Source organism: Scomber japonicus, chromosome 10 (assembly GCF_027409825.1).
Source record: "Scomber japonicus isolate fScoJap1 chromosome 10, fScoJap1.pri, whole genome shotgun sequence".
NCBI lineage: Eukaryota > Metazoa > Chordata > Actinopteri > Scombriformes > Scombridae > Scomber > Scomber japonicus.
Window position 1 is genome coordinate 17,773,865 of NC_070587.1, and position 27,433 is coordinate 17,801,297.

At 38.7% G+C, this 27,433-nt stretch overlaps 1 protein-coding gene across 1 annotated transcript in view; it reads right to left on the bottom strand.

Annotated features, from left to right (window-relative positions):
• Positions 1–27,433, bottom strand: part of LOC128367032 (CUB and sushi domain-containing protein 3-like) — a 213,590-nt gene that overhangs the window by 12,270 nt on the left and 173,887 nt on the right. Inside the window, exons 57-62 of the mRNA XM_053327824.1 lie at positions 26,519–26,701; positions 23,005–23,181; positions 12,913–13,095; positions 7,455–7,628; positions 1,902–2,075; positions 1,401–1,474 (exon numbers count right to left, since the gene is read on the bottom strand). Coding sequence (XP_053183799.1) covers positions 1,401–1,474; positions 1,902–2,075; positions 7,455–7,628; positions 12,913–13,095; positions 23,005–23,181; positions 26,519–26,701 — 965 coding nt within the window. The remainder of the gene's footprint in view (positions 1–1,400; positions 1,475–1,901; positions 2,076–7,454; positions 7,629–12,912; positions 13,096–23,004; positions 23,182–26,518; positions 26,702–27,433) is intronic.

The following is a 27,433-nucleotide window of genomic DNA, read 5'->3' on the forward strand; positions in this document are numbered from 1 at the left end:
GAGTCAATACACTGATGCAAATGCCAATAGGCTCCCTGCATCAAATCTGAAGAGCTTGGAAAAAATACTGCACACTAAAGTTTTTTTTTTTTTAATGATTATCTGTGGTGTGTGGAGGCAGATGGAGAGTATTCCTAGAGGCGATGGCCCATGTTTGTGTTCTCAACTGATACACAGACGTTAGAAAGGGAGAGAAAAAATCTAGAGCCAAAATGTTTTCTGTTATCTTAATAAATGACTTTCATTTTCAGCCATCATCCCAGTCGACTGTTTAAAGACAGCGTCGACATAGGATTTTTGTCATTCGCTGGTGTCAAGTCATTGGTGAAGTTGTTCAGTTATGCAGAAAAATGCAAAACTACGGCCATTACAAGCAGTGATCCAAATAATAAGCTGTTTCTGCTTTCATTTGGGACAAATCTCATATCAGATACTCAGCTGAATGTTATGGAGAAATTGTTTGCACTTTACTTGTAAGTGACACTCTAAAAGCAACAGAGGGGAAATAAAAATGAAATACAACAGCTAGGAATATCTCAAGGGAGCTGCTGAGCACACACCAATGGTCATGATATCAATTTCGGTGACTATGATGCACTTTAGCGTTGCTTGTTTTACAGTACACATTATCTTAGATCTAGATGTGGACCGTGCCTTTATACAGATAGGAGTGGATGATGAAATCCACTCGGTTTTTTTCTCTGCAGCCACCTGGGAGGGGATATGTACAATCTTCACAGTCTTCTCCTTGCACTAACATAACATCATCCAAAGGAATAACTGATGATACTACCTGGAACATCCATTGGAAACTGCCCATTTGACAGAGTGCTAAGTACCGGTAACACAGTAAAGCTGTGAGTTTTGAATGGTGCTTTGATTTGGTGCTTCTTGTTCACACTCATCTACCTCTCCCGGGTACAAGCTGCTCAGACTGCTTAAATGTCGAGTGCTGGGTGATTGGCTGTTCTGCTGAGCTGAATTAAGTTTAGTGAAGCATAGCATATTAAACTGTACTATGTAGCATGTAGTATATTATGGTATAGCCCATATGAAATGATATATATTATGCTAGCTTAGTACCCTATATATCCTTTTTTATGTTACATGCCTTTTAAATACACAGAGGCATGTGTTTACCTGCACATTCTATTGGAATCAAATTAATCCTATCTTTGTGAAGCTTAAGTTTGATGCAGAGTTTGTGTTGGTGTTGTAATGGAATAAATTGCACCAAAAGGTATCTCTAATATTACATGCACTTCATGGAAATCAGAACATGATACAAACATTACAAGTCATCTTAGAGTTTGCCATCCTGTTTGAAATAAAGTAAGTAAGTAAAGTACATAACACAGTATGTTAAAAAATGTATCCATGGCAATTTCTGTGTATTTTACCTTAAAGCCTGTTGTGTAATTCATGAAGCCATGCTCAGGTGTCCCTGGATTTTCACAGGTTGTCCTCATGGGCTCTATAAGAACAAATCATTGTGAGGATTAGCAGAGATATTGCAGGAGAGACTGTGACAGAGGGGCAATCATCGATAATGACAAAGCAATTTCTCTTTGGTGTACAATGTACCAGAGGACAATTGCTGGGGTGGCGTGGCAGCATGAGCAGAATTACCTTGCCATATCTTGTCTCTTTCAATATGAATTCTTTGGCTTGTAAAAGTCTTGGACAGCTAACAGTTTTAAACATTGATGAAACTGAATTGATATTCAGACACATTCTTTAGATCCTGGGATAATATAATTTGTGATAAATGGCATGACTGTACGGCAAATCACAAAACAGTTAAATTTACCATTTAGAAACACGAGCTTTCCACCACAGCCTGAAACAGACACGTTTTTTCTGCAGAATAAAGGTAGAGGGTTCAAGCTAATATTCATTACCTATACACCGAGGTTGGGATCCAACCCAGGTGCCGTCCTCCTGGCACATACGTGTTGTTGATCCCACTAGCACATAGGGGGCACTGCAGCTAAATGTCACCTCTGACTTGAAGATGAAACTGCGCCCTTCTCTCCGTCCTTTGGCAGGCATACCAGGATCTCCACAGAACTTGGCTGCAAAGACAAAAATGATAAAGTGAAATGCTGATGGCCAATAAATCCAACACAGATGTTTTGCATTTTCCTGTGTATTCATGCAACATCTGCAACACTGTGGGGTTGCATCTTACCGCCGATTCATTTCAGTGCTTTTGCCCTATTGCTCTGCCCCATTTTGACAATTCTAACATTCACATTTTCACCCTCTTAATACTGCAGCAGCTAGTCATCTGAATGCGGCATTCACTAGAGTATTCAGCATCTAATTCAGAAATAATAAGCTGTGTGGGCTGCTGCTGTACCCATACAAGATCAGAGTGTGATGAGGAGTGTCTGCAATGCTTCCCACTGCTGCTGTGAGCATTGCTGTTTTCGATGAGCTTTTTATTATGTCATGAGTATCTCACGATAAAAAAATTGTCTTTCCATATGATTTGGAAAGTCTTCATGGACGGAATTATTCAAATTGCACTGACATTGAGCTTTTTGCACATATTTCCTTTTGCCGTTTCTTACTGCATGTAGGCAGATGCATTGATGTCCTCATCTCATTGCTCTGTCTAATCATTTTTTATTTCCAATAATCAGCATTGCTGGTGAGTGCTTACAGTAGGTATGTGAATATTCATCTTGGCAGCAAAGAGGGAGTGAGTGAGGTCATGGCACTCAATTTTAGATCAAAATAATTAGCAAGTGAAATATTAATTTCTTTGACAGGGCCTTGAGGTTAACACAACTGGAGCCATCTGCTGCCACTGTTGCTCTCAAAGCTTCTTGTGTGATATCACCATTTTAATGGGACTCTAGCCACAGCCTCAGAAGATGAAGCCCATTGGATTATCACTGCTGCTCCTTCAATTTATTGCTTATAGACATCTAATCAAATTGACTGGAATAATTTAGCCTGAGTGGTTTTGATGGGGAGAGAAGTCAGCCATTTTACAGGCTGCTAATGTATTTTTCTATCTTTACTGCTATACATTCCTCCACTATAACCATACTGATCACTGAATGTTACTTGTTAGCTGTAGGAGATTTAGAAATGTTCAGTGTGTTAGAGAGCACAGTCAAGAACGGGAGTCAGAGCATTCAGTCACGCAGTCAGAGCACTGCGGGATCAAACCAATAATAAGGCAGGCTTCTTCTCCAGACCTGACATGTGCCGCTGTGTGGAGGTCTGGAGACAGAGATAAGTTCTCACTAGCTCTCTTCCTAGAAGTCAGGAACCAACAGGGGCTTCCCACAGCCAACCCCTCACATAATAGATATCTAGAAAAAGAGGAGATTAGAATCCAGCCCATGCAGGAATGGCTGAATAAAGCCATTACTGCAAATACTGTTATCTCAGAAACAAATCCTTATATGCAGAGACATATCTTCTCCTAGAAAATATGTTTGTCTATGCTGTAGGTCTCTTCTGAAAATGATGCCTTGTGAGCTTCAACCCCCCACAGTACCCAATAAATGACCTTGTTTGATATGATAACAAATAAAGATGCAAATGTCTGGCTAGATCTGAAAATGATTCTTGTCACTCCTCAAGTGGCATTGTAATCCTTAGTATTCAGATGGCATTTTTTTTGGAGGGTTGACAATACAGGCCAAACAGGTGGCAAGCACATCAGTCATAAGCTTCAAGCCGCAGGGAAATAATGTACTGTTTTATGGATATATAAGAGAAATGGCCCTGGGCCAAACCAAGCTCAGCATATTTAATGTGCCTCTGTGTGTATGTGTGTGTGTAGGTGGATGAGCAAGAACGAGAAAGAGAGAGAGACTACAGAAACTTTCTCTCTCGCTCTCTCTCTCTTACAGCCTCTTCCTTTCCTTGATGAATTATCAATGCTTTGAAGTAATCAGTATGCAGAGGCCAGATTCAAAGTTGGGATCACAGTCTCATCCCTGCAGACGCATGAACTAGCATTCTCAGACACAGAATTTTGCTGCCTGCTTTCTGTTTCCCATAGTGACAGGGAACATGGCTGTTTGGCTGCACATGCATACAGAAGTGCAGATGAATTTAAAAGTTAAGCTATACTTAGTCAAGGCATCATGTGCACTACTACCAAGCTGCAATTTAACTCAAAGTGCTGAGTATGAATTTCAATTATATTTCTAAGTAGTGCAAACCGTCTACAGTATATCTCTAATAAACAGCAAGATGGAGGCTTCAAAATCAATATACACCAAACTAAAATGAATAAACTTATCAGACTGAATTTGCATTAGACGTGCATGATCCTGAAGCTCATTCCGCTAAGCTTATAATTTTGTTAGTAAACGAAAAAATATCCTCAGTCGACAAGATAATGTGATATATTGACTAATGCTAAGTATATCTTTATAGTTTCATTCATGCAGTTACAGAAACATTACTAGCCTGTGTGCTATTCTCCCTGCTTCATGAAAAATGTATGTATTTATAAAAGAATAAGTATGTAGTGGTCAGTACTGTCTTTACATTGCAAGTACTGACACTAAGTAAAGGGGATTTTCCTCTTAATAATAGTCTGGCAATACCAGACAATTGAAAATCTCCACCCACAGAAGTCTGGGGATTTGTAAATGTACAATAGTTGTGTGAAGGCCAGTAAAAAAGTCCCGTAATAAACCTACACCCCTTGCAAGGCCACACCTTAGCAGAAATGATGCTTTCCCCCCATTCTCCTCTGTATTGAACTGCATGTCACCATCCCAATATGAAGGGCTGCCCTAAAGACTTTAGATTGGTTCTGCAATGCAGGTTTTTTTTCTAACTCTCTACTTGTTTCCACCCAGTTTTAACAATGAGACCTGGGAGATTGTCCTCAGTCTCTTTGAGTGAAGAGTTTAAAGACTGACCTGTGTTTACTTAATAAGGACTTCAGTATTTATGGGGGGTAACACCTGAGACTGCTGTAGATAGTGTTGTGCTGACATTTTAATGCCTAGATAATAGCTTTTCTACACCATATATGATCAGCACTTTCTTCCCCCATTGTCCCCATTTTCCAATCTCATTTATTTGCCTTAGTAAATCTCACAGACCCGCCTCCCCTTTAGAGTACTGTAGCAGGAGGTTAGCTGTAAAAACATGTTTAGGAGAATCACGTTCTTAACAGAGGTCAGTTATTGATCACACTGAATGATCATTTATACTGTATGGCTCTCAATTTGTGTCAATGTTGCACAAGTATAACAACCAGCTTTCTAGGTCATTAGTAATGGAGCTATTAAATGTAATTACTACATCCAAAACAATTCTCTGCCGAGACATATTAGGCTCTGACGCTACATCATGGAACATAAAGGTTAGGTGCTCACAAAGCTGCAGGAAGCTGTTTTGAAGGTTCTGATGTGGAAAAATGATTGTAGCGTGTTGAGGGATGACACTGTTCATCATAATTACAGTAGACAGCAAGTAGACATGGTACATTTACCAACTCGAACGTTATCCGTTTTTATGACCAGATGACATGTTTCACCCATCACAACAACTCAAGACCAGAACGCAGGGATAACAGTGTACCTCAATAAAAAATAAGCAGTTGGTCATTTAACAGTACTAAAGCAGATTTCTGGTTATGACACACAGATACAATCCTTTATGGTTAAGCAGGACATAAATCAGATTGCAGTCTGCACATTGACTTTCATGAATAAAATATATGACTGCAATGTGGCCATTTAGAAGAGCAAATGGCTGCACAGGGTACCATGCTTCTAGCTCCATGGTCACATGGCCAGCAGTATGTAAGCTACAACTCACATATTAAATAGCCAAATGGGACTGTATTCGACTGACTGATTGTGGCCACAAGCACTGAATCCTGTCATAAGCATCAATTTTAAAAGAGCTTAAAAGAAAAATGTAATTTGTTTTAAATTGACCCATGGGTCTCTGTTCTGATCCAACAGGTGACACTGAAATACTGCAAGCCATTTTATTTCCATTCATTTCATAAACTCTTACCTAAAGTCTGCAATCAACACAGTGTAGTTATTGTTTGCACAGTTAATACACACAGCTAATAAACCTACATCTGATATCAGAGACTCCCTGCACAAGAATGCTGCAATAATTTATTATAGTGATGCAAAATGCACTACATGATTCAAAATAAAAAGACTGCCTGCATTCGTATGTTGAAGGGGAGATGCTTTTAGTGCAACAGCAGTCAAAAAACTAAACAAAAAACAAAACAAACAAACAAACAAACAGAAACATATCTTTCAGCATCTGTAGTGTTGCACAGTCCACTTATTCCAAACTAACTATTAAGAAGAAAAAAGCACATTACTAATTACTTTGCTGTTCTTGATACATCATTTTCATCTGACTGACATGATGCAAGAATGATTTGACGACATTTAGACACACTTGAACTGTCGTGCATCGCCTGGGTTTTTATTATACTTGCAAAAATGATTGTGAGAAGGTCTTAATGTAGTAAAGAGCATCAGGTACTTGTGGCTGTACTCAGATCATCATCTTCATCATCAACATTGTAGCTCTAGAGCTAGAGGTCAATTTACTAATTTAACCAAAATGGAAATTGGAGGTTCAGTTCTTCTGCTAATGATGAAATGTAACATATAATATCCTTTTCTTGCTAAAGATTTTCCAGTACTTGATTTTTCAGGGCACTAACGGTTTTAGGATTACTTCAAGTGCTTACAATAATGAAAAAGACCATGACATTGTAATCAGAAGCAACACTAATAATCACTGTTCTGCATCTTTGCTAGACTGTCTTACTCTATTTCCTTTGTGATTCTGCTTGGGCCTGATGTTAGAATTCCATGACTTATTCATGACTTTCATTAATTTCATTAAGTTGAGATAACCTCTAAAGGTGGCCAACAGTAAAGTGGCAGAAGAGACTTACCTCTGAGAAGACAATTTAAGGACCAATGTAAATAATGTACAATATATAGAAAACTGCTGGTATATATGTGGTAAGAAACCTTCTTGACATATTACCTGTTATTTAAAAAAAGAAAACAGTATAAGAAATGTGTACAATCTAATGACATTGCCTGAGTAGTTTATTATACCTCTCATTATTGCACAAATTTCATGCTGAGTGGGAACTCAGTAATTTTGCAGTGATGACTTTACATGCGGCGTGAGGTAAATTTTTAATTTTGACTTCCAAATGATACAACATCAATTCATGATCAAAAGATGGGTACGAGGAAATGAAGCAAGATGGCAAATTTTAAGTATGCTTGTGAGTTTTAAGCCAACACTGAGAGAAAAGATCCAATTTAAATCACGGTGGAAATAACCATGTTTTAGACTGCAACAGAAGTGTCACCAAGACCATTTCAGTCTAAAGACAAGGAGCTTTCCTCTAGAGACCTCTATAATTATCATTACAGTTATTATAAATGTACGAATAAGTGACTCACGCAAGCACTGAGGCAGGTCTCCACTCCATGTTCCGTTCCCTGTGCAGGTGAGCACAGCAGGGAAGGACAGCTCATAGCCAGGCAGACAGCTGTAGCTCACACTGGTGCCCCACTCCAGGACTGAGCCCTCCAGGAGGCCGTTAGGTATGGGTGTGGGTGTAGGACATGTCACCACTGTGGGTAAAGTAAGGGCACAGACATTCAATTTATGAGATGATTTGAGTCAAGTTTTAGTCAAGATCAGGTTCAGAAGGGACAGATTATGCAGAAATCAGATTTAGAAGTTATAAAAGGACCTTCTAAAATCATTCATGTATTTCAACTCAGCATGTAGTCTACAGTAGTGTCCCAAATTGCAACAGTGTGTGGTCTACAGAGAAGATGATGATGGAGTTGGAGTTGAAGGTGGAACTTCAGATGCTGTATATATGTCTCTCTTTGAAGGACCCATCCAAACGATAAAAGTATATTGCATAATACATCTCTGGTTCAAAATATGAATTAAAGCAAGAAACTTTAAGGCAACATTTTCGTGGTCTTCAGAATATGTGATACTGAAGCTCTGAACAGAAGCATAAAGGAGAGATGAGACAAAAATACACACATCAATTACATTTTTTTTTTTGGTGTGTTGAAATCTGACTGGTGCATTCTTCTATCTTTATACAATGGAACAAAAACAAGGCATGAGACGGAACTCCGAGAGCAGACACAATGGAATGCTTGGAGATAATTACAATGACTCCACTATTGTGAAGACTAGCTTTTTTAGTCTGTGTTTCAGGACTTTTTCTGCCCTGTCTGTTTGGAGTATACTGAATATTTTTTATGTGAAATGAGAGGACATCTTGTGTCTGTGTAAGCCATAAACTTTCTGCTCAACAAATGTATAAATGAATGCATAATAATGCTCACAGTCTGTTCTGACACACTTAGATGAACCCGTGGGGACGCAGGTGGGATAAGGGTTTAAGGGATGTGAATAAATTAGAGCAGTTGTTTGATACCGCTGCTATCCTCCCTCAACGCCCATCATTTCCCCGTGTCTTGCTTTCTTTTAGGTATGCTCAAGCATCCCGAAACACTTGAACAAAGACCTGCAAATTGAAATCAGGCTTTATGAAGTCTCGCAACTGTCTGGCAAGATCAGATGTTTAGTTTACAAATCCACTTAAACTGCCATGTCAACACCGCAATCAAGTTAAGGTTTAGTCTTTTGGCAGTGCAACAACATAGTCACATTCACTTACCAAGTACATGGCAATAATATACAGATTGAGCCATGTGAAAGCAGGATCTATGGACATCTCTAGGCCAGGACTGTGAACAGTGCATCAGTGGTCCCAAATCTTCAAGCATATGACCTTATTTTTTACTTTCACCAATGTTCCTTAATGGTGACCTTTTCTTCTGCTGAGAGCAGAGTTAAGTCACTACATCTAAACAATGTGATATACAACCTGCAACAAGTCATTATACTGATTTGAATACAGGCCGCAGGTGACACAGGTGATTTCATGTGCACGTTTCTAAAAAAAATAGATTTGATTGGACATATATATATACATAATACATATAATATACCATGTTTAATATACATACAGTACCAGTCAAATGTTTGGAACCACTTTCTTATTCAGTGGTATGACATATATAAAGGCAAATAAATGTGACATTACAGCTCAAAATTAAATCTAAAGTAGTTGGCAAAATTAACAATGTTACAGCAAATGCTAGCTGATTTCCTATGAACTAAGTTAAATTGTAGGCATCCCTTTTCACTGAATTTGGAAAACACAGCATTTCTGCTAGTTGTTCAAATCCATTTTTACACCATGCCATGGTTAAAAACTGAAAAAGAGCAGGCTGCAAATTACAATTATGACAGTGTTTATATATGACAGGCAAATGATGGACAATTTTCTTGCCTCTTGAAGGTTAGTTAAGATTTTTTTCAATTTGACACAAGAAATAACGGTAAATGTGGAGCATGCCACTGTAGGATATTCAAACATTCTCTCGAAGGTGGAACCATCTTTTGTTCTTGGTTGGCAGCAGATCCAAACAGATTTCCATATGGACACGTTGCAGCAGTATACCGTATATGTGCTTTAGAAGTATGCTATATTTGGATGGCTATTTAGGACATGATGAATTTTGAATAAAAGTCAAAAGCAAAACCACACTGATGTTGCAATCTGTTTTTAATGTTTTGTTTGGTAATGTAATTTTGTTTTTCAAGTTCTCAAGGAGAAACAAGTTCAGTTGAAATTGTTTCTCTTTGATGTTAATAAATTAGTAAAGAGTGTCTTCAACTTGGGATTTCCACGTTGTTGCTCTGGAGCCCTTGGAAAAAAGGCACTTCATTCTGAATTACCTCAATAAAATGCCCAGCTGGATGCTGTAAAGTAGAAAGTTGCTTTGGGTGTGAATGTGTGTCTTCCCACAGTATGTTTGTGACATACTGAGAGTCCAAAAAAAAAGGGAGGGGGGGAGACAGATGGAGGGAGAATGTGTTGGTGCATGTGTGCAAGTAGGCAAATTACGCTGATTTAAGGAGTAGGCCTACTTATCTCATAAGCACTCAATCAGAAATGGAAAAAATAAAAAAAAGGCATGGGTGGCAGGCAGAATTGAATGGGAAGCGGAGAGTGTCCCCATTTTCCTAAGTAGTTCTAAGCAGCATTAGTGCCTCTTAGCTGAACACGCCAAACCTGGGATTCAAACTGAATCCTTGCTGGGTGAGGCTTAGGATGTGTCATCAGCAGTGTGTGAATGCGCGTCACCCCCAAAGTGGTGTGACTAGCACTGATGCGCACACAGTAAGTGCAAAATTATGCACAAGCAAAACCTCTTTGTCTCCAGTCTAAAATTTTCACCCCCTTCCTTCTCTCGCTTCCTTCTCCTTCTTCACCCCTCCCTTCCTGGAATATCTGCTCATATCCCTGCGGCACATCATCCAAACCTATGACAAGATAACAGATGACATGACAATTTCAAACAGCTTGCCCCGCCTGAACCGCTGCACCTTTAACTTAAACCCAATCATGCAAAAGAAAAAGGCAACCGATCATATTTGAAGAGGCACTGTTTTGAGTCTCAGATTCAAGAAAAGAAAATACATATTTCTCAGTCCTTTTTTAAGACCTCTTGCTGCGTCAAAGTCAGTGAGAAAGAAGATAAAAAAGCTGTGATTACCAGCGAGCTTGTCCTAGATAGACTTAAAAAGAGATCAAGGGAGAGGAAGAGAGCAGTGACAACGAAACAATAAAGCAGAAAATATCTGTATTCCTTCTTAACACCCCATCCATACTGAGAGATGGCAAAATTAATATAAAATGCCTGCTTAGTAATCAAATTCCTCCGTCTTGCCTTTCTTTTATTTATTTACCCCACGAGACAACTAAGTGCTATTAGAAAAGTGAGAGCAGTGGAGAGTGTGAGAGGATGCAGGAGGCACCCTCTGGCTTGCTGACTAATGCATACAGGTCAGTACAAGCTGACAGCACTCAAGTAGCGGCAGCGGTGGTGGGAGCCAACATGAAGGTGTATAAGTATCTGTGTCTATGTATGCATCAGAGACAGTTGTGAAATTGAATGCCCTCTTGTGATTGTATGCATGCATGGTGGTGTGAGTGTCTGTGTGATGAGGAAGGCTAAGCTCTTGGGTTTCACTCCTCTCTTCTCTGTGCCACCCCCACCCCATCAAGTGGAGCAGTATCGGGGCCGAGTGCCTGAGCTGCTGCGGTAGCTGTCAAGGATTAAAGCTTGGAGGTTAGGAGCTTCACACACTTTTGTAAACACATGCATGCACACATAAACCCCCCGCTCCCTGTCTCTCCCTCTCTCTCTCCATTAAAACTGCCATGGGTAACAGTTGTGTGACCATCGATTCATCCAACAGCTTCGACATACGACGGAACAGGGCACGTAAATAATGAAACGCACCCATTAAATATTACAAATTACTGTCAGTTTGAATGTTGTAAGCTTGTAGGCCAGGTCATACAGGGAGCATGAAGAGGGCAAGAAGAGTGTGGCTAAAACCACAACTCCTTGTAAGAAGCTGAACTAAGGAATTGCAGTGACACAGACTACTTTCTGTGTCCATAACAACATGTCACATATATATGTATATCTATATAACTATGTCTATATCTATATCTATATCTATATCTATATCTATATCTATATCTATAGATAACAGCCATTACACAAGAGGAATTTAAAAGGCTCTATGTTTTTCCATTCCATGATACTCATTTCCTCTCTCAGAAATTGTCTCTGGCTTTCTTTAACTTGTCTGTCTATATCTTCTACCTGTTGTGTTTGTTTGTGTGCATGTCCGTCTCTCACACTCTGCCTCTCTTTCTTTCACATTTCATTTGTCCTTTCCCATTTCTCAAGAGGCAAATACTACACCAGCTCTCTTCTCTGTAACTGAGACAGCAGCCTGGGAACAGTTCCTTAGCAACAATAAGCCACCATTTGCCTTGTGGGCTCTTCCCTTTCCTAGTGTACTTTTGAAATGTTCGCTGCACAAATTAATCTTCTCTGCAATGCTTACTTTTGGGTGTCAACAGCACACATGCTAATCTATGCCTCCACTCAAGCGTCATAAATCATGGAGTGATGTAGCGCTGATGGGCAAACAACAAGCAAGTCCTCTTGTTGAGTTTTTTCACTTTGATGACAATCGAGCCCATAGAATGCACACAAACCTTTAGAGAGAGGAAGCCAATGATTAACTGTTGGGAGTGCAATTAGAGGGATCCTTGTTGTGTTGAAGAGCACTTGTTAACCATCCATCATCAGGTGTCAGAGAAACTTTCAGCCTTGGCTCTGTGCCAACACAGGTGGAACTCTAGATACAGGTGCTTATGAATTTGTCCTAGATCAAGGGGTTTAAAAGTTTATTATATGTTCCTTGTTTGCCTGAAACACAGCTGTCTCTTTTCTAGAAACTTGTTAAAATATGGTACTACTTTTGCAATGTAGGATGCACTTGAAATAATTTCAATACACAGAATCAAAATTGCTTGTAGTGTGTATGTGGGTGTGTGCATACTTGTGTAAGCATATACATAAGTATACACCTGCTTATGCAAATGTGTGTGTGTGTGTGTGTGTGTGTGTGTGTGTGTGTGTGTGTGTGTGTGTGTGTGTGTGTGTGTCTGTCTGGCAGACATTCAGCCTTATGTACTTTTGGCACTTCTGTTATCAGTACACTGAGGTGAACATTATGACACTATCTGACCACATAGGAAGTTCTGTGTCACCTTGCTTGCTAATATCATTAGATCTCAGGGTGTAAGCATGTACTTTATATTGTATGTGACAGTGTGCTAGCATGCCAAGGTTGTTACAGCATGGTCTGATGTTTATCAAGGTTGAGTGTGTATGCAGCTTGTGTATGATGCAGCGTATGGGAGTGTGTGCATTTATAGGTGGCACTTACCTTGGCATGCTGGCATGGTGCCACTCCATGTGCCATTGTTGGTGCACGTCCTTGTGACAGCATTGTCCCCTCCTATCATCACATACCCCGGCTGGCACGTGAATGTCACATTCTGTCCCACTGTAATGTCATCGCCAAATCTAAGTCCATTTGCTGGAATTCCAGGGTCGCCACAGGTGATCACTGTCATTAATAATCAAACATAAAGAACTTTCATCAGATATCATCCTCAATAGTGGTACTGGGTGTTGATAAAAGAATAATGAACCGCCACATGAAATATATTATATTATATTGTAAAGAGGAAAAAAACATCAATATAGCAATATAGAGTGGTTGATCAACTACCGTATGTCTAATGTCATTTTCAATTAATACCTTTACATGCAGAAGACTTGGATGTTGAAGAAAGAAGTGAGTAACAGCAGATCAAGAGAGATAGAGAGGGTGAGAACAGACGATCGGGAACATATATTGGTACTATATGCCGATGAAACTATTCTGTTTATCAGCAATTTGGAGAGATCTCTTCCTGTGTTATGAGCACAATGAGCATTAATAGCACTATGTCAAGTTACAAACAAACAAAGGTGACTCAGTTTCGCAAACAGTAAAAACAATGTTTAACTGGAAATGAGACCGCGAGGAAATTAAATAGCTTAACATTATTACTCCCAAGAAGCTAGAACTTTTATTAAAATTTAATTTATAATGAATGTGCTCCCTCGTTTTTCTTCCTTAGTAATGGACAGTGTTATACAATGGATATCATGTTTAAAAGATTTCTGTGGTACAGTAAAAAAGTTAGGATCAAACTTTTCCAAAGAAAAAGGTGAACTTGCCTTTCCTGATCTTAAAAAACTTATCTGGCAGCACAGGTACAGTCTCTTAGAACTTGGATGTAAGAAAATCCACCTGTCAGTTTGAGATCAATAGAGAAATCCAATAGAAAACCAACCTACAACTATTACTTTAGGAACAAAAAACTTTTTACAAAAAGACACAGACTACCTGGGTAAATAATCCTTTAAAAACCTGGAGAAAAATATGTATATTAAAACTTGATCAGGACCTGTTCGCTGTCAGGGACATAGAACACGACCTAGAATTTACATCCAACAAAACAATTTATCTCTAAAAGTAGAAAGGCCTGATTTTTTTGGACAGTTTATCAAGTATTCAAGACTTCCATTTGTACAAAAGAAGACATAAAAATCTAAAATCGATGAGAAGGAAATAGCATGAGCCTGGGCTTGAGAAATATTCAGATTTCTATGAGCAATGCCAAGAAACCAAACTTGGCTTGGATCTATGGCCTTATTACATATGGACGAGAATGTTTTAAAGACCTTGGCTCAAAATTGTCTCATACTTGGGCAAGCCCAAAAAGAGTGAAAAGTAGTTGTTGGGTCATGGTTGCACTGTTGACAGGTTGGGTCAAATTCTGGATAATGTTGGGAAAGCCTACTCTTGGACAGATGAAGTATGTGAAATATTTTAAAGACTATGCTTGACACATATAAATATATGTGGATCATTGCAACGGACAATTTCCATGGTTCATCTAAGATCCCCTCAGTCATCTTCCCATCTTGATTAGAAAAAATACAAGAAAGGTGCGGCCACTGACAGCGGTACATCATAAATCTGAGATATACAATTGTGCTCACACTTTCCTTATACAGGTTTGCTGAGAGTGTTGTTTCCTATTTTCAATCCATTTGCTAATTAAGGTAGATAGTTCTTGGAAGTGCTGTGCCTTCCCTCTGTTCATGTTTGCTGTATATAAAATAATTTGCCCTCTAAGGTAAGCTGTCATGGCTTTCCATCAATTATCCTTACTGGTATCTGGTGTGTCATTAGTTTCTAAGAAGTAATTTATTTGATTGGATAAAAATGAAACAAGCTTGTCATTAGATAGCATGAGGGGATTCATCCTCCACATATGCCTAGAAAATTCATTATCTGGGAGGAAAAAGTGACAATACTACTGCACTATGGACTGAAATTACAATTTCTAGGCAGGAGCCTTTAATTCAGAGGGAAGATTTCTATCCTCAAGTAGGATTGGTGTGCAGGGGAGAAAAAATGTGTACTGTCTGGACTTAGGGTTTGTTATCTCCAGGGATCTACTATACCATAGGCCTGAAGAAGAGATGTGATGTTGAATTAGCCATGGTTTTACTGGTGGGTCCTGAGCTGTCCAGAGTGGCGTGTAACATGCAGTTAAAGTCTGTGCCCAGGATTAATGATTTAAAAATGATTTAGCTCAGGGAGTCAAGAGAAGAGCTCCCTACAGAAAGCAACATTATCCCAAATTGGGGCATATACTTCAGCTAGAATAACAGGTACATTGAACAATTTCACCTACGCAATAACTACCTACGCCCTTTTATATCAGATATTACCTTAGATTTGATTAATTGGACATTCCTATGTATAAGTATGGCAGAGGCTAGACCTTGCACATTAAAACTAGAATGAAGTACTTGCATGCTTACCTTTTCTAAGCCTTGTATTGTCACTACTATTCTACTAGTGTGTCTCTTGTAAATATACTGCTTCAGTTTCTTAAGATTCATTGCAATTTACAGGATGGTTAGCTCCTTGAACATTCCAGCAAGTTTTTGGTTGGTTATCTATTTCTGCCATATGTCATAATGTATGGCAATTAGCTATGTAACATCTGACCTTGGAGATGAAAATATGGTAGAACCCTACTTGGATGCCTCTCCACAACTGAGAAACAACTTGAAGGTCTAACATCATTATAACAAACTAGCTTACTAGAACACCTACTAATGAGTCTGAACCTCATCTTGAACTGCTGTGTGTAGTTAAAACACCTAACAACTCTCCACCAGCAATAGTCTTTTTTTCCATTTTTTGTGACCAGTAGTAACAATAACGGACAACTGCGTCAAACCAATGATGACGATGTAAATAAGAGTAATTGGTACCTCAAGGAGAATATGGTGTCATTACCTATACGGGACACCAAAGCTATTAAGAAAATCTCCCTGAAAGTAGGGAAATAAAAGTGGACCTCACCCATGCATATGTGGTTAATATATTGGCCCATATATACTTCCCCCAAGGATAAAGATGTCAGCTTATAGGCAGGTGGGGTTAGTGAGAAAGAGATAAGGTATAAGAAGAGATAAGGCATACTGTCCCAAAGTCTGGCTGGACAAATGTAGACTGAAGAGCTAGCATCGAAGAGAGAGAGGAGAAAAAAAAAAGTAGCCTGTCCTTCCAGCTACAATTCCTCTGCTGCCTCGAGGTCTTAGAAGCATTTACTGGTGCTGTTCATGGTTATCCAAAGCTCTGCTGGGTACTACAGGCACCCCATCACAGCCTTGCAGGTTTCACCTCACCTAGATGAAGGCCAAACGTTGCTTCATCACTGCTTGTATATAGTCCAGTATGATGTGAATCTTATCATCCTTGGGCTGGACAGTTTATCAATGATGACGGAGTTGTTTCTTTCGATAATCTCTCCAGAAAATATGATTTACCACAGTCACATTTTACTCTGCTATCTTCAGGTAAGAAGATAGGAAGTTGTCAGATGCAGAATAACACTAGTATGTGTTTACATCCCCTAGTTAAGATTATTTGAAAGACCAAAGTATGAATAAAATAAACCATAAAATATCCTTTAAAAAAAGAAATCTTACTAATACAAAAAGAAATGATGAAAATAAAAATGGAATTAGAAATTGATATATCACAAGATGAATGGAAGGGAATAAAAATCAACACCCACAAATCAATTGACTTTTTTGGTGGGAATATTTGTGGAAGATACAATATTCACAGGCAAAATAAAATGACAATAGTTCTCCAAAGTGCTTGTGGAACTGTGGGGACTAAACTGCTAACCTTTCTCATATATTATGATTTTGCCCAGCATTAAAGTCAATTATGGAAGCAATACATAATGTAGTCCAGGTGATATTGAAAGTAAATTTCCAACCAGACACCAAATATGGCCTTCTTGTATGACAAATAGTTAGCAAGAATCTTTAGATGTACTGCACTGAGAGCAATCACATGCAACTGGTGTCAAACATACAGGCCACAAATAAGGACATGAAGAGATCTGATCAATAAAATGTATATTGTGGAAAGGATGTCATTTACAATCACAAAGACATATAGCTGATAACAGATGGAGAACATGTATTAAATATTGCAACCATGTTAACAATAAAGGTTATAATTACATGCAAAATTAAGTGTATGCAAGTGTAAATATGTACAATATGTGAGATAATCGATAATAAAAACAGGATGTATGAATAGCAGTGGATTCCCTTATATAAAACTTATATTATATACACATGTGGGGCAGTTTAGGTGCATGCATAGCAGGTACGTAATTCATGAGACAGAACATTAAAGTCCACGTTACAGAGATATGCAAGCATAATGTACATGGACCATTACTCTGGATCAATATTAACTGAAGAAATAGGGAATCTGGGTGATACATGAGTATATATATATATAAGTGTGTGTGTGTAGTTACCTTTTAAAGTACATGCATGGATGACATGTGACATGGGTATTACAGTGAGTGCCACTCATCACGTCTATTTCATTTTCATTTTGTTTCAGGAGGTCATAATTTATTTGATAGCATACAACAGGATATGATTTTTCATCAATGCTTTTATTCTGTTTTAACCTTCCCTTTAATTTTTCTTTCTTACTTATTTCTTTCCTATATATTGTTGGTATATGGCTACCCGTTCACTTGTGCCATGAGGGCATACACTTACATATACATAAACATTATTAATTTACTATAAGAAAAAAGGGAGGTAGAGTGTGAAGTATGATTAAATCAGAGCATATGATGACTGATTCAAAAGTTTGGAAACACCTCCCCATTCTTTTGAATGAGAAAGTGTGTCCATACTTTTGACTGGTACTGTATTTGTTTTAACAACTCAGTGTCTCACTATCAATACAAACGATATAGCCACACGCAGGCTCTCCAAACCTTACCAGTTCATGTTTTATGTTATGATTCGCTGACTCAAAGCATCTACCTGTTCCCATCCAGTTTTCAATAAAAACATACCATTGTTGTACAGTTGTAGTATTATTAGTTGTTTCCCTGTTATCTTTTACTGAAATGATTCAGAAAAGTTGTGTTTCGTTCAATCACAGATGTGAACATTTCCACATATACTGTAGAGTACTGCTCCTCCCTGGGTGTTGCTTTTGTGTATTTTTGAAGTCATTAAATAGCTCTTAAGACTTGAGAGACTGCAAATTTGACAACATCTGTATGGTGTTGAAACATGCGAATACTCTTACAGGAAAAACCTCTGATAATGACTATGTATTCATATGCAGTGTGGATTACAGCCATGATTTAATATTAAACAAACTGAGCTTGGTAACAAAATGATGAGCTAGACCTTACATCTCCATTGTAACAACACACAATTACAGTGATCCACACAGTAATGCTTTCCAATTAAAAAACAAGTTTCAAGAACATCATCCTTGGATTAAGTTCTGTGACAGTGCAATTTGTTTTTATTCGCAGAACTTTATTAACTCTCAAAGGAGCGTTTATTCATTCAATTGATCTGAAAATCAAATATACATGGTTTTCACCTGACAGCGACGATATAAACACAGTGGCTCAGAGTGCATAAATAATGGCTGTGTGCTTCATTGCAGCAGGCTCACTATTCAACATAAATACCTGCCTGCACATAAAGCCAGCTGGGCTCTATAATAATGACACAATGATATATCAAGCCTACAAAGCATCATCATACAGCACCTGTTGTGGTATGCCCCCAACTTAAGTGTGAGGGAGGCCCTCATTGTCTATGTAAAAATAGCAGTATTATCTATGTTCTGCTTATATATTCCCTTTCAAAAAATTCGCTATTGAGGTCTTATTATTTTGTGATACAGCGGGAGGGTGGATTACTTTTTATCTTATTCAAGGAGAGGGCCCAATTAAAATAGCAATAATGTTGCGAAGACCCCTTCCACTAATAAATTTTGTTCATTCCTTTAATCTCTTCCTTTCATACGCCTAATCTTGGCTCCTTCTTATGGCACAAGTTTTACAAAGCAAACAGATGGCTGAGTATTGGCCAACTACATTGTCAGGTCTTGACCTATGCTATCTCTGGTGGAATTGTGGGTTGCCAGCCTCTATCTGATTGCTTTTTCATAGCCCTTGTTTCATCTTACAGCTCTAATTTGTGCCTACTTAATACAAGTCTTTCCTGACTTGTTCACCTTAATTTCAGAAGCCAGTTTGATGCATATGGCTGTCCCTGCTAACGCCTCCCACCTTGAATTAATTCTTGTTTGTTTATTTTCAGTTGCTGCCAAGGACTTCAACACTTGGACATATTTATCATCATTGGATGAGACTAACTTTGTATCCTGACAGGATATGCATGAGAGCAGTTAGTTCTAAACACAAAGAAGAAGTATGGTCTTCACTTTGCTAATACATTTTATATGTTGCAATAATAAATCTAATCCTGCAGTGGATAGATCTATTTCAAAACCAACATGAAACTATAACACTGACCAGTAAGAAAACACAAAATCAGGTGAAATTCTATGTTAACTGTGCAGCCCTGATGTTTGTCTGAAAGATGACAGAAGTTAAACATGTACTGTATGATTATTTGTTGCATGTGACTTCTGTATACTTGAAGGAACTCTGCACTATGTCCTCCTCACAGGTTCCTGAACCCTGTATCCTATAATCTGTGTCAGATGATTAAATTGTAGTTCAGTTGACACTGATGTATCTGATGTTTGATGCACAGTGACAGATAGAACTCCATTTACAGTGATGCTAGGGGCATGGTTATGAGGATGGCAGTGTAAGTCTGTCTGTCGGTTGGTCCAGAATGAAACATCTCAATAACTTTTAGATGGATTGCTGAGCAGTCTAGCACAGACATTCATGGTCTCCAAAGGAATAAACCTATTGACCTTGTGATCTACAGACTTGTGGGTCTAAATTTTCTTATTTTGTTATCTATGATTGGCTCATACTTTGATATAGATATCCATGGTGCAAAGGGGATGTACCATGGTTACAGATTCTCTGATTTCTCCTCTAGATCTACCATGAGTTTAACATGTGTGAGTAAAATATCTTCTTTTCTTCTTTTTTTCTTAACTAGTTGGTATACCATATGGAGTAGTGGCGAAAAATGACTATCATTTAAATGCTACCCATAATGCTCTGACTGGTCTGACATTTAACATCATGTTCAACCAATTCACAATACATGGTTACCACATTTAAATATTGGATGAAGTCTATATGTGTGAGACTATCAATTGGTTAAATTAAGACAGGTATTGGAAAATATCTGCATGGGATTCAAATTAAAATCAAATATTCCTTTCCATCTAAAAACTACTGTGACTGACTTAGATACAATTTGAACAATGCTATAGACACTATATTTTGGAGATAAAGGTGCAATGGCATTGAATGGCATTCTACGCTAAAAATAACACTTCTATTTCATAGCGAGACCAAGAAGCAAGAAAAAAGAGATTTTGAAAAACTGACTATAGTATTTGCCTGTTTAAATTAGGGCATCTTAAATTATGATGATAAATGGAAAAATGCAACTGAACTGCTTTCTTTGTAGCTGAGTGTATGTGCAGTTTATGGGTATCAGCATTTTTGGGTCCCTGTATAAGAATGCTTGTGTATGGCACATTGTAGGTCTTCTGTACATTTAGCCATTAAAATTACACTGAAACACACCATCCTGAATTAAGCATGACATGTCTCTCCAAAGCAGCTGGCATGAATAAAAGACAAGTGATGAAAATTTCAATTGGTATCAACTAGGACATCTCAAGAGGATATGAAAAAGTGGAAGAAAGTGGCAGAAAAAGTTAGAGAGAGGGACCAAGAGAAAAAGAGTGCGTGTGCATGAATGTAATTGTTTACATGTGCCTATCTGTAGGAGTGCACTGTGCTGACAGCACAATGCATAAAGGCTGGAGGCTGTTGACTAAAACAACTTAACTTCACAATGCAGCTTTTTTCATTCAATACATTACTTTCTCCCAGGAAACCAGGTTACTGGGAGAAAAACAATCAAGGGCAGAAAATCAGAGAATGACTTAATATGCACTACCATAACCTTTTTACTCTCAAACCTGAATTTACATGGAACAGGTCTGACAGTACCATGTTTACATATTTTAGCTGTGTTGGTGATATTTGGACCTACATTCTGAAGTGTTTTGTTTTTGATGTAATAGCTTTTAGACCACAGTTGGCAGAACTAGAGGACAGGTCTGGAGTGAGAGATTACACAATTTTTCCTGTGTATGCAAAGTGACTTATTTGGTATTATATATTTCATTTTCAGTTAGTTAGTCATTGGATTTACTTATATTGGACCCAAGAACTCACTGTTATGCTTAATGATGCTGGATTGCTTATTTGCATGACATTTTAAAAAATTAGGTTTCCATAAAAAAACTGTAATGTGGCTTCTAAATACACTGATTGACATGTGTGCCCTGAAGTATATTTAATCCAACCCTCCCTACACTCCTTTACCCCATGTCACTAGGAAAGTATCAGTGTTGGTGTTTAAGCTAGGGGAGGGAGAAAAGGAATAGAAGCAAGACAGAGGAGAATATTAAACACAGTAGAGATATATCAACAAGATCAGGGCATGTTACAAAGCAAATAGTCTCCCTGAATAATCAGTGTTTACTGTTTAATTTATAAACTGCTTTATGGCTTTAATTTACAGTTCACTGAGCAAGTCTCTTTCCCAGTGCACTTCAGCTAATTTGCTAATTCCTCCACATGCACTATAAGTTTCATTTATCAGTCACCAAGAGATTAAAAAATAAAAAAATAAAAGATTAACTTTTCTCTTTCCCCTTGAGAATGTTGTGTGACTTTGATCTGGTAACCTACATGATCGATTACCCATGAACCATGAAAATGATTGCCTCCTTAATGAAGGCACACTGGGCCAATCTTGGCATATTAAGTATTGATGTTCCTGAAGTGACCACTGAAACATAATATGAAGTGATGGCATACAGACGGATAACTATAATAAGTTTGGTGATGAGCAAGCTAGAATTTGGGAAAAGAGGAAAGAAAGCTATTGTTCTTTTCTGAATGATCATTATTATTCAATCCAATTTTCAATCTTTCTTTTCTTCTCCCTCCCTGTGTTTATCTCTCCAGAGACTCATTTCATTCCAAAATTGAAAATTATGCCTATACCATTTATCTTTTCTTGTGATTCAATAACAAGCAAAAAGAATGAGGAAGAGAGAATGTGGTGATTTTCAGAGAGAAGAACAATGTGTAATTTTGTTTGATAGTCATCCTGGTGCAAATTGAATATAGATTGCCATACTTCTTAATTACTGCAAGGCTCATTTGCTGAGATTCAGACAATAAAAAAGCACCTGACAGTTTTGACGCTTCACAGGGAGAGGAGGCTCAAAGAGATTTATGTCCTGTTTGAAATTTTATACCATTATTTATCACCACTGTTGATCACTTGGAGCGCCTCCTTTTGGGAGAAATAGGGAGCGTAATAATCTTCAGTTCCATTTTATTGTTCATGGAGCATCACACAGACTACAGAGCAATAACTGATTCAGTCAACTATACTGTGTGAGTGACACGCCTGGACGCGTACTTGGTCAGCAGATGCTCACAACCAGGATGCCACTTAATTCATTGTGGGTGTACCCACAATACCCATGGGAGTGACAAATCTCCCTAATCCTATTTTCACTTATTTTCCTGTTCTATTTCTGAAAGTGACAATAACAAATTCTGTGAATGCCTATGTAGATGTGTGATTAAGCTCAACCAAGAAACATTGAATTGCACTGTTCATAGCACTGGTATATTTAGGAGTGTGGCTGAATTTTCTTTCACAGTGAGTAGACAATGCATTGCTCTTCTTTTCCTTTCATAACATGAACATTGTGCAACAGAGTGGGCTTTTTAGTGTATTCCACAAGACCAAGAAACATGACACCAATCTCCCTTTATGTTTCGATGCATATAATACTCACTTGTGCAGTTTGGAGTCGTGCCAGACCATGTGCCATTGGCCAGACACTGGCGTGTGGGCGAGCCAGTTAGGAAATAGCCTTCCATACAAGAATACACAATGGAGTGGGAGAAGGTTGTGCCATCCACGCGGGAAATACGGCCATGAGCAGGTGTACCTGGGTTCCCACACTGTACCGCTGCATTACAAGGAAGAAAAGAGAGGAGGTGAAGGTCAGAGGTGTAAAATAGTAATGGATTTTCTATTTTCCATATCAGTGATTCACAATCTGAGGGTTGGGAGCCCCCATGGTGGCTGCAAGATGACTTCTGAAGGCCTCAAGGTGATTAAAGGACTTTGAAAAATATATTCCTCCCATATTATGTGAATAAAAATATTTATTCATGAAACAATTGCTGTTGTGCTTTTCACCTGATGCATATTTGTAGATTTTTGACTTTTTGCCTGATTAGTACTCAGGTGGAACAGTTTGAAATGAGCAAATAGAAATCACTGGCTTGTGTCACAGCTTCCCATCATGTGTGCGCCTCACATCAGGGGATGGGAGAAAGCATTGTTTTTCTTTTAAAGAAGCTATGACCAAAACCAGTAAAGAACCATACTCTATACAGCATAACAGCTTTCATTAAGAGACACTAATGAGCAGATCTGGTGCAGTGGTACACAAATCTCCATCATATTATTGATGACTCATCAGTAAATTAAGTGCAGTTTGTATATTGTCAAGTCCCATAGCAGTACATTTGTGGTAATGACACTTAATTCAATCTGAAAACAAGAAGAAGATGGAGTAATTTGCAATTATAGTCGGAGGACTTTAATGATAACATAACTTTTACTAAGTACATTTAACAATATAAGGAGCAGTTGTAGAATAATTTTATTGATACATTATGACAAAATATCACTCCTTGTACAATCATTAGGGATTGCTGGGAGGAAAAATGGCATTTCTGTAGTGGACTGTAGGGTAAATTCATTTTCTCCTTGCTGTATCCTTCCCTGAACTTCAGTATGTATCACAAAATATATCCCTGAAGAAAGAGAAGAGAAGAAGAAAGAGGAGTTTGTTTCATGTGTTTTTCTTCTGCTCCAAATCATGTCTAATTAGTAAACTGATTTGCTCTCTCAATCACCTAATTGCCTGGAAAATCTGAAATAGTGATTCTAGTAGGAGACAAACGCGTTATAGGTGCGGTGGTAATTTCTCAATTAGTACATGTGCTTACATAAGCACACACATTCATCGAGGTGCAAACACATTACTCTGGCACATACACTAACACCCTAGATGCCAACATCCTCACGTTCCTGTCCTGTAAATGCACATGCATGCCTTTCTTAATAATTCAAGACAGACATAATGACACATAGACAGGACAAACTTTGATGGTGATTTGAGATGGATATTAAGCTGAATATCCATAGTGACTGTTTTCCAGAGACTGTAAAATGTTATGGATAACAGATAGATGAGCTTTAACAGTAGACAGGGCTTTAGATCACAGACAGACAGCATCGAAACGCATTCAGGCTCCAGTGAATTCTTGTCCCCTCCCTCTCGAGGGAAAGGGACAGCTAAAACAATCTTTAAATCAGAAGTGCAGCTGGGAGATGAGGAGATAAAAAGGTAGGAAAGATGCATAGTAAAGGCCGAGGAGGGAGGAAAGGGGCTGAGCAATAGAGGGAGTGAGAGACAGAGGAGGGACAGATGGAGAAGTGGACATGGATGGAGAGACAGCCAGACAATGAGATTAAGACAAAGAGACATCAGGGGAGAAGTGATAGAAAAAGGCTGACATTGGGGGGAAATGAAGGGGAGAGAAAGGGACACAGACAAAAAAAGAGAGAAAAACAAGAGAGATTGACGGAAATGCAGAGAGTAGTTCAGAGGGCCTTGTGCATTGGCCTATAGTATCATATTAAAAATGTCACTGGCATTGTGCCAAGCTGGCGGACAGTAAGTAGTGGAGAGCAGAAGCAGTCAGACATTTGCCTCAATATCTGGTTGACCCCTGGGGGTAATTTATGCAAGATGTAGAGCTGGCGTTCTGTGAACTAATATCTTCAAAATCCACAATGATTCATTTATCACAATCCAAAAGGGACTTGGCTTTAGGTGTCTAGAATTAATTTATTTTTTGGTTGCAATCTGGAAGCTAGTCACAGCACCATGTGCTGGCAGAAAATACCAGACTGCAGCAGAGAGATACTTATCCATCTGGTGCGGTACTGAGTTTTTGCAATAACTTGTATGTGAAGGTGTGGATGCCTATGAGAGCTTGCTATGTATACACTTTGTGCACAATTACTCTTGCATGCAGCCCATGAATTGGGACAGTTTTCAATACAAGGTTAGTATAACAACTAGTGTTTGTTACTGCTATTAGAATGATCTGCCTTTTGATTGTTAACCACCTTCAAACATTCATGAACTGGTTACAGACTGAATCATCACCATTGTATATTTGAGAGTACTGAGGTGCATTAAGAGCAGCAATGTAACACTCTAGTGTCTATAGGTATTTAACATAATATGTGGATGAAGCTGTCACGTCACTTAGTATACATTAACAACAGCATGGCTAAACAAGACACATTGGGCCTGATTTACCAAGACTCCAAATGAAGGGTACTAAATTGCGTGTGTAGTTTGGTTAGTGTACGTTTTGCAGGTGATCTACTAAGAATAACTGCACAAATGACAACAGGTGCAGACAGCAGTATTTAAATGAGGGTTTGCGGGTCTTAATGGAGAGTTTGGATGAGCAGAAAGCCCACACGTGCAAAATTAAATTTGATGCCATGGAATTAGAGATTCTAGTGGAAGAGGCAAACAAACATATTGAGATATAGCAAAAATATTAACACGGGTGGAAACAATACATTATCTGCATATTCTGTCATTGTGCCTCTGTCTCCTCCTCTCCACAGTAACAGAGAGTCATCTATGTGCAATACCTGCCACTCAAACATATTATTTATAGGCGCAGTTACCACCAGCAAATTACCATCAGGTTTGGTGAATCACAATGCGCATGCTAAATAACATATTTGCATTTTCTGCTGATTCCTGTATTTTGCACACTGGGGTTGAAACGCCCCATATTACATATTCATTATGGCAAACGTACTAAATGGACAAGCGCGTATTATCTTGCACATTTGAAAGACGCAAGCCTCAGTGCGCTGCGTTAGTAGATCAGCTTGCACATTTTTTTGCAGGTGATATCAAGTTTGCACACGTTTTTACACATGCAAACCTTTAGTTAATCAGGCCCTAAGAATCTGACTAAGCATTCAGTACTTTACAGTTAAATACTTGGTGTCATGGCTTCTTTTCAGTCAATACACAAAATGTATTGAGTTTTGATATGCTGTACTATAACCAAATATCTCTTTGTGTAACTGAGTGTAAATGTTTGTGTATGTTACCTCTTTGTAAGACTCCTATGTTCTCCTCTCCTACTGTTTCATACACAACATCATAGAGACATTGTAGAGCTTTTTCTTACGTTTGCAGAACGGCTGTCTGCCCGACCAGGTCCCGTTGGGGAAGCAGATCCTCTCTGCTGAGCCGTATAGTGTATGTCCCACTGCGCAGGTGAAGCGCACTTTGCTGCGCACTTTGAAGTTCCCTGCCTCCCTGCTGGCATGGGCAGGTGTGCCGGGATCCCCGCAGGTGCCCGCCGAGTCGCCTGCAGTGGGAGATAACCAGACAAGGAGCAATATGCCATCAACTTTAAGTGTCTATTTGTGTGCTCATAGATGGGAACTTTTAAGTTGGTATGGTAGTGAAGTGCAACATACTGTTTGTCAAGCAGACAGCCAATACAGAGAGGACTTAGAGCCAAACTGTACAGCTTTTGTACATCTAAAACACACAATGCACCAATGAGCAGTTGTCACCAAGCCAACAACCTTTCACTGCTTTGACACCAGGCACTTTCCGTCCATAAAAGCAGTGGGACCAGCATTAAAAGGCAACCAGCTGTGGTTATGAGAAATGATGAATAAAGTTTGACCTCTGAAGCTAAATGCATTTTCATTTTCCTGAAATATCTCTCCTGTCTTTTGTCCTGTAAAAGAACATACAGCACTGTCAGTGTCTTGCACCACCTGTCTTGCACATCTATGGATTAAGGCAGATAAGAAGAGATGCTGCATCTCTCATTAATTCTCCTTCCATGTCCCCATTAGGGTTGTCTCCGGTGGGTAAAAAAATGGGACATGTTCTTTTTCTCAAACATAAGAAATGAGAGAGAGATGACAGGTATGGAGTCAGGGCGGTGCGACTACTGAACATTTCATGTTGTGATGAACAGCAAGCCAAGCTGAGTGGTGTCTGAGTCAGAATGGAGTCTAGGGGGTGGGGAGGTTTTTGGTTTTGGATTCACTAGGGACATCCTCAGTGCAAAGGAAAAAAAACA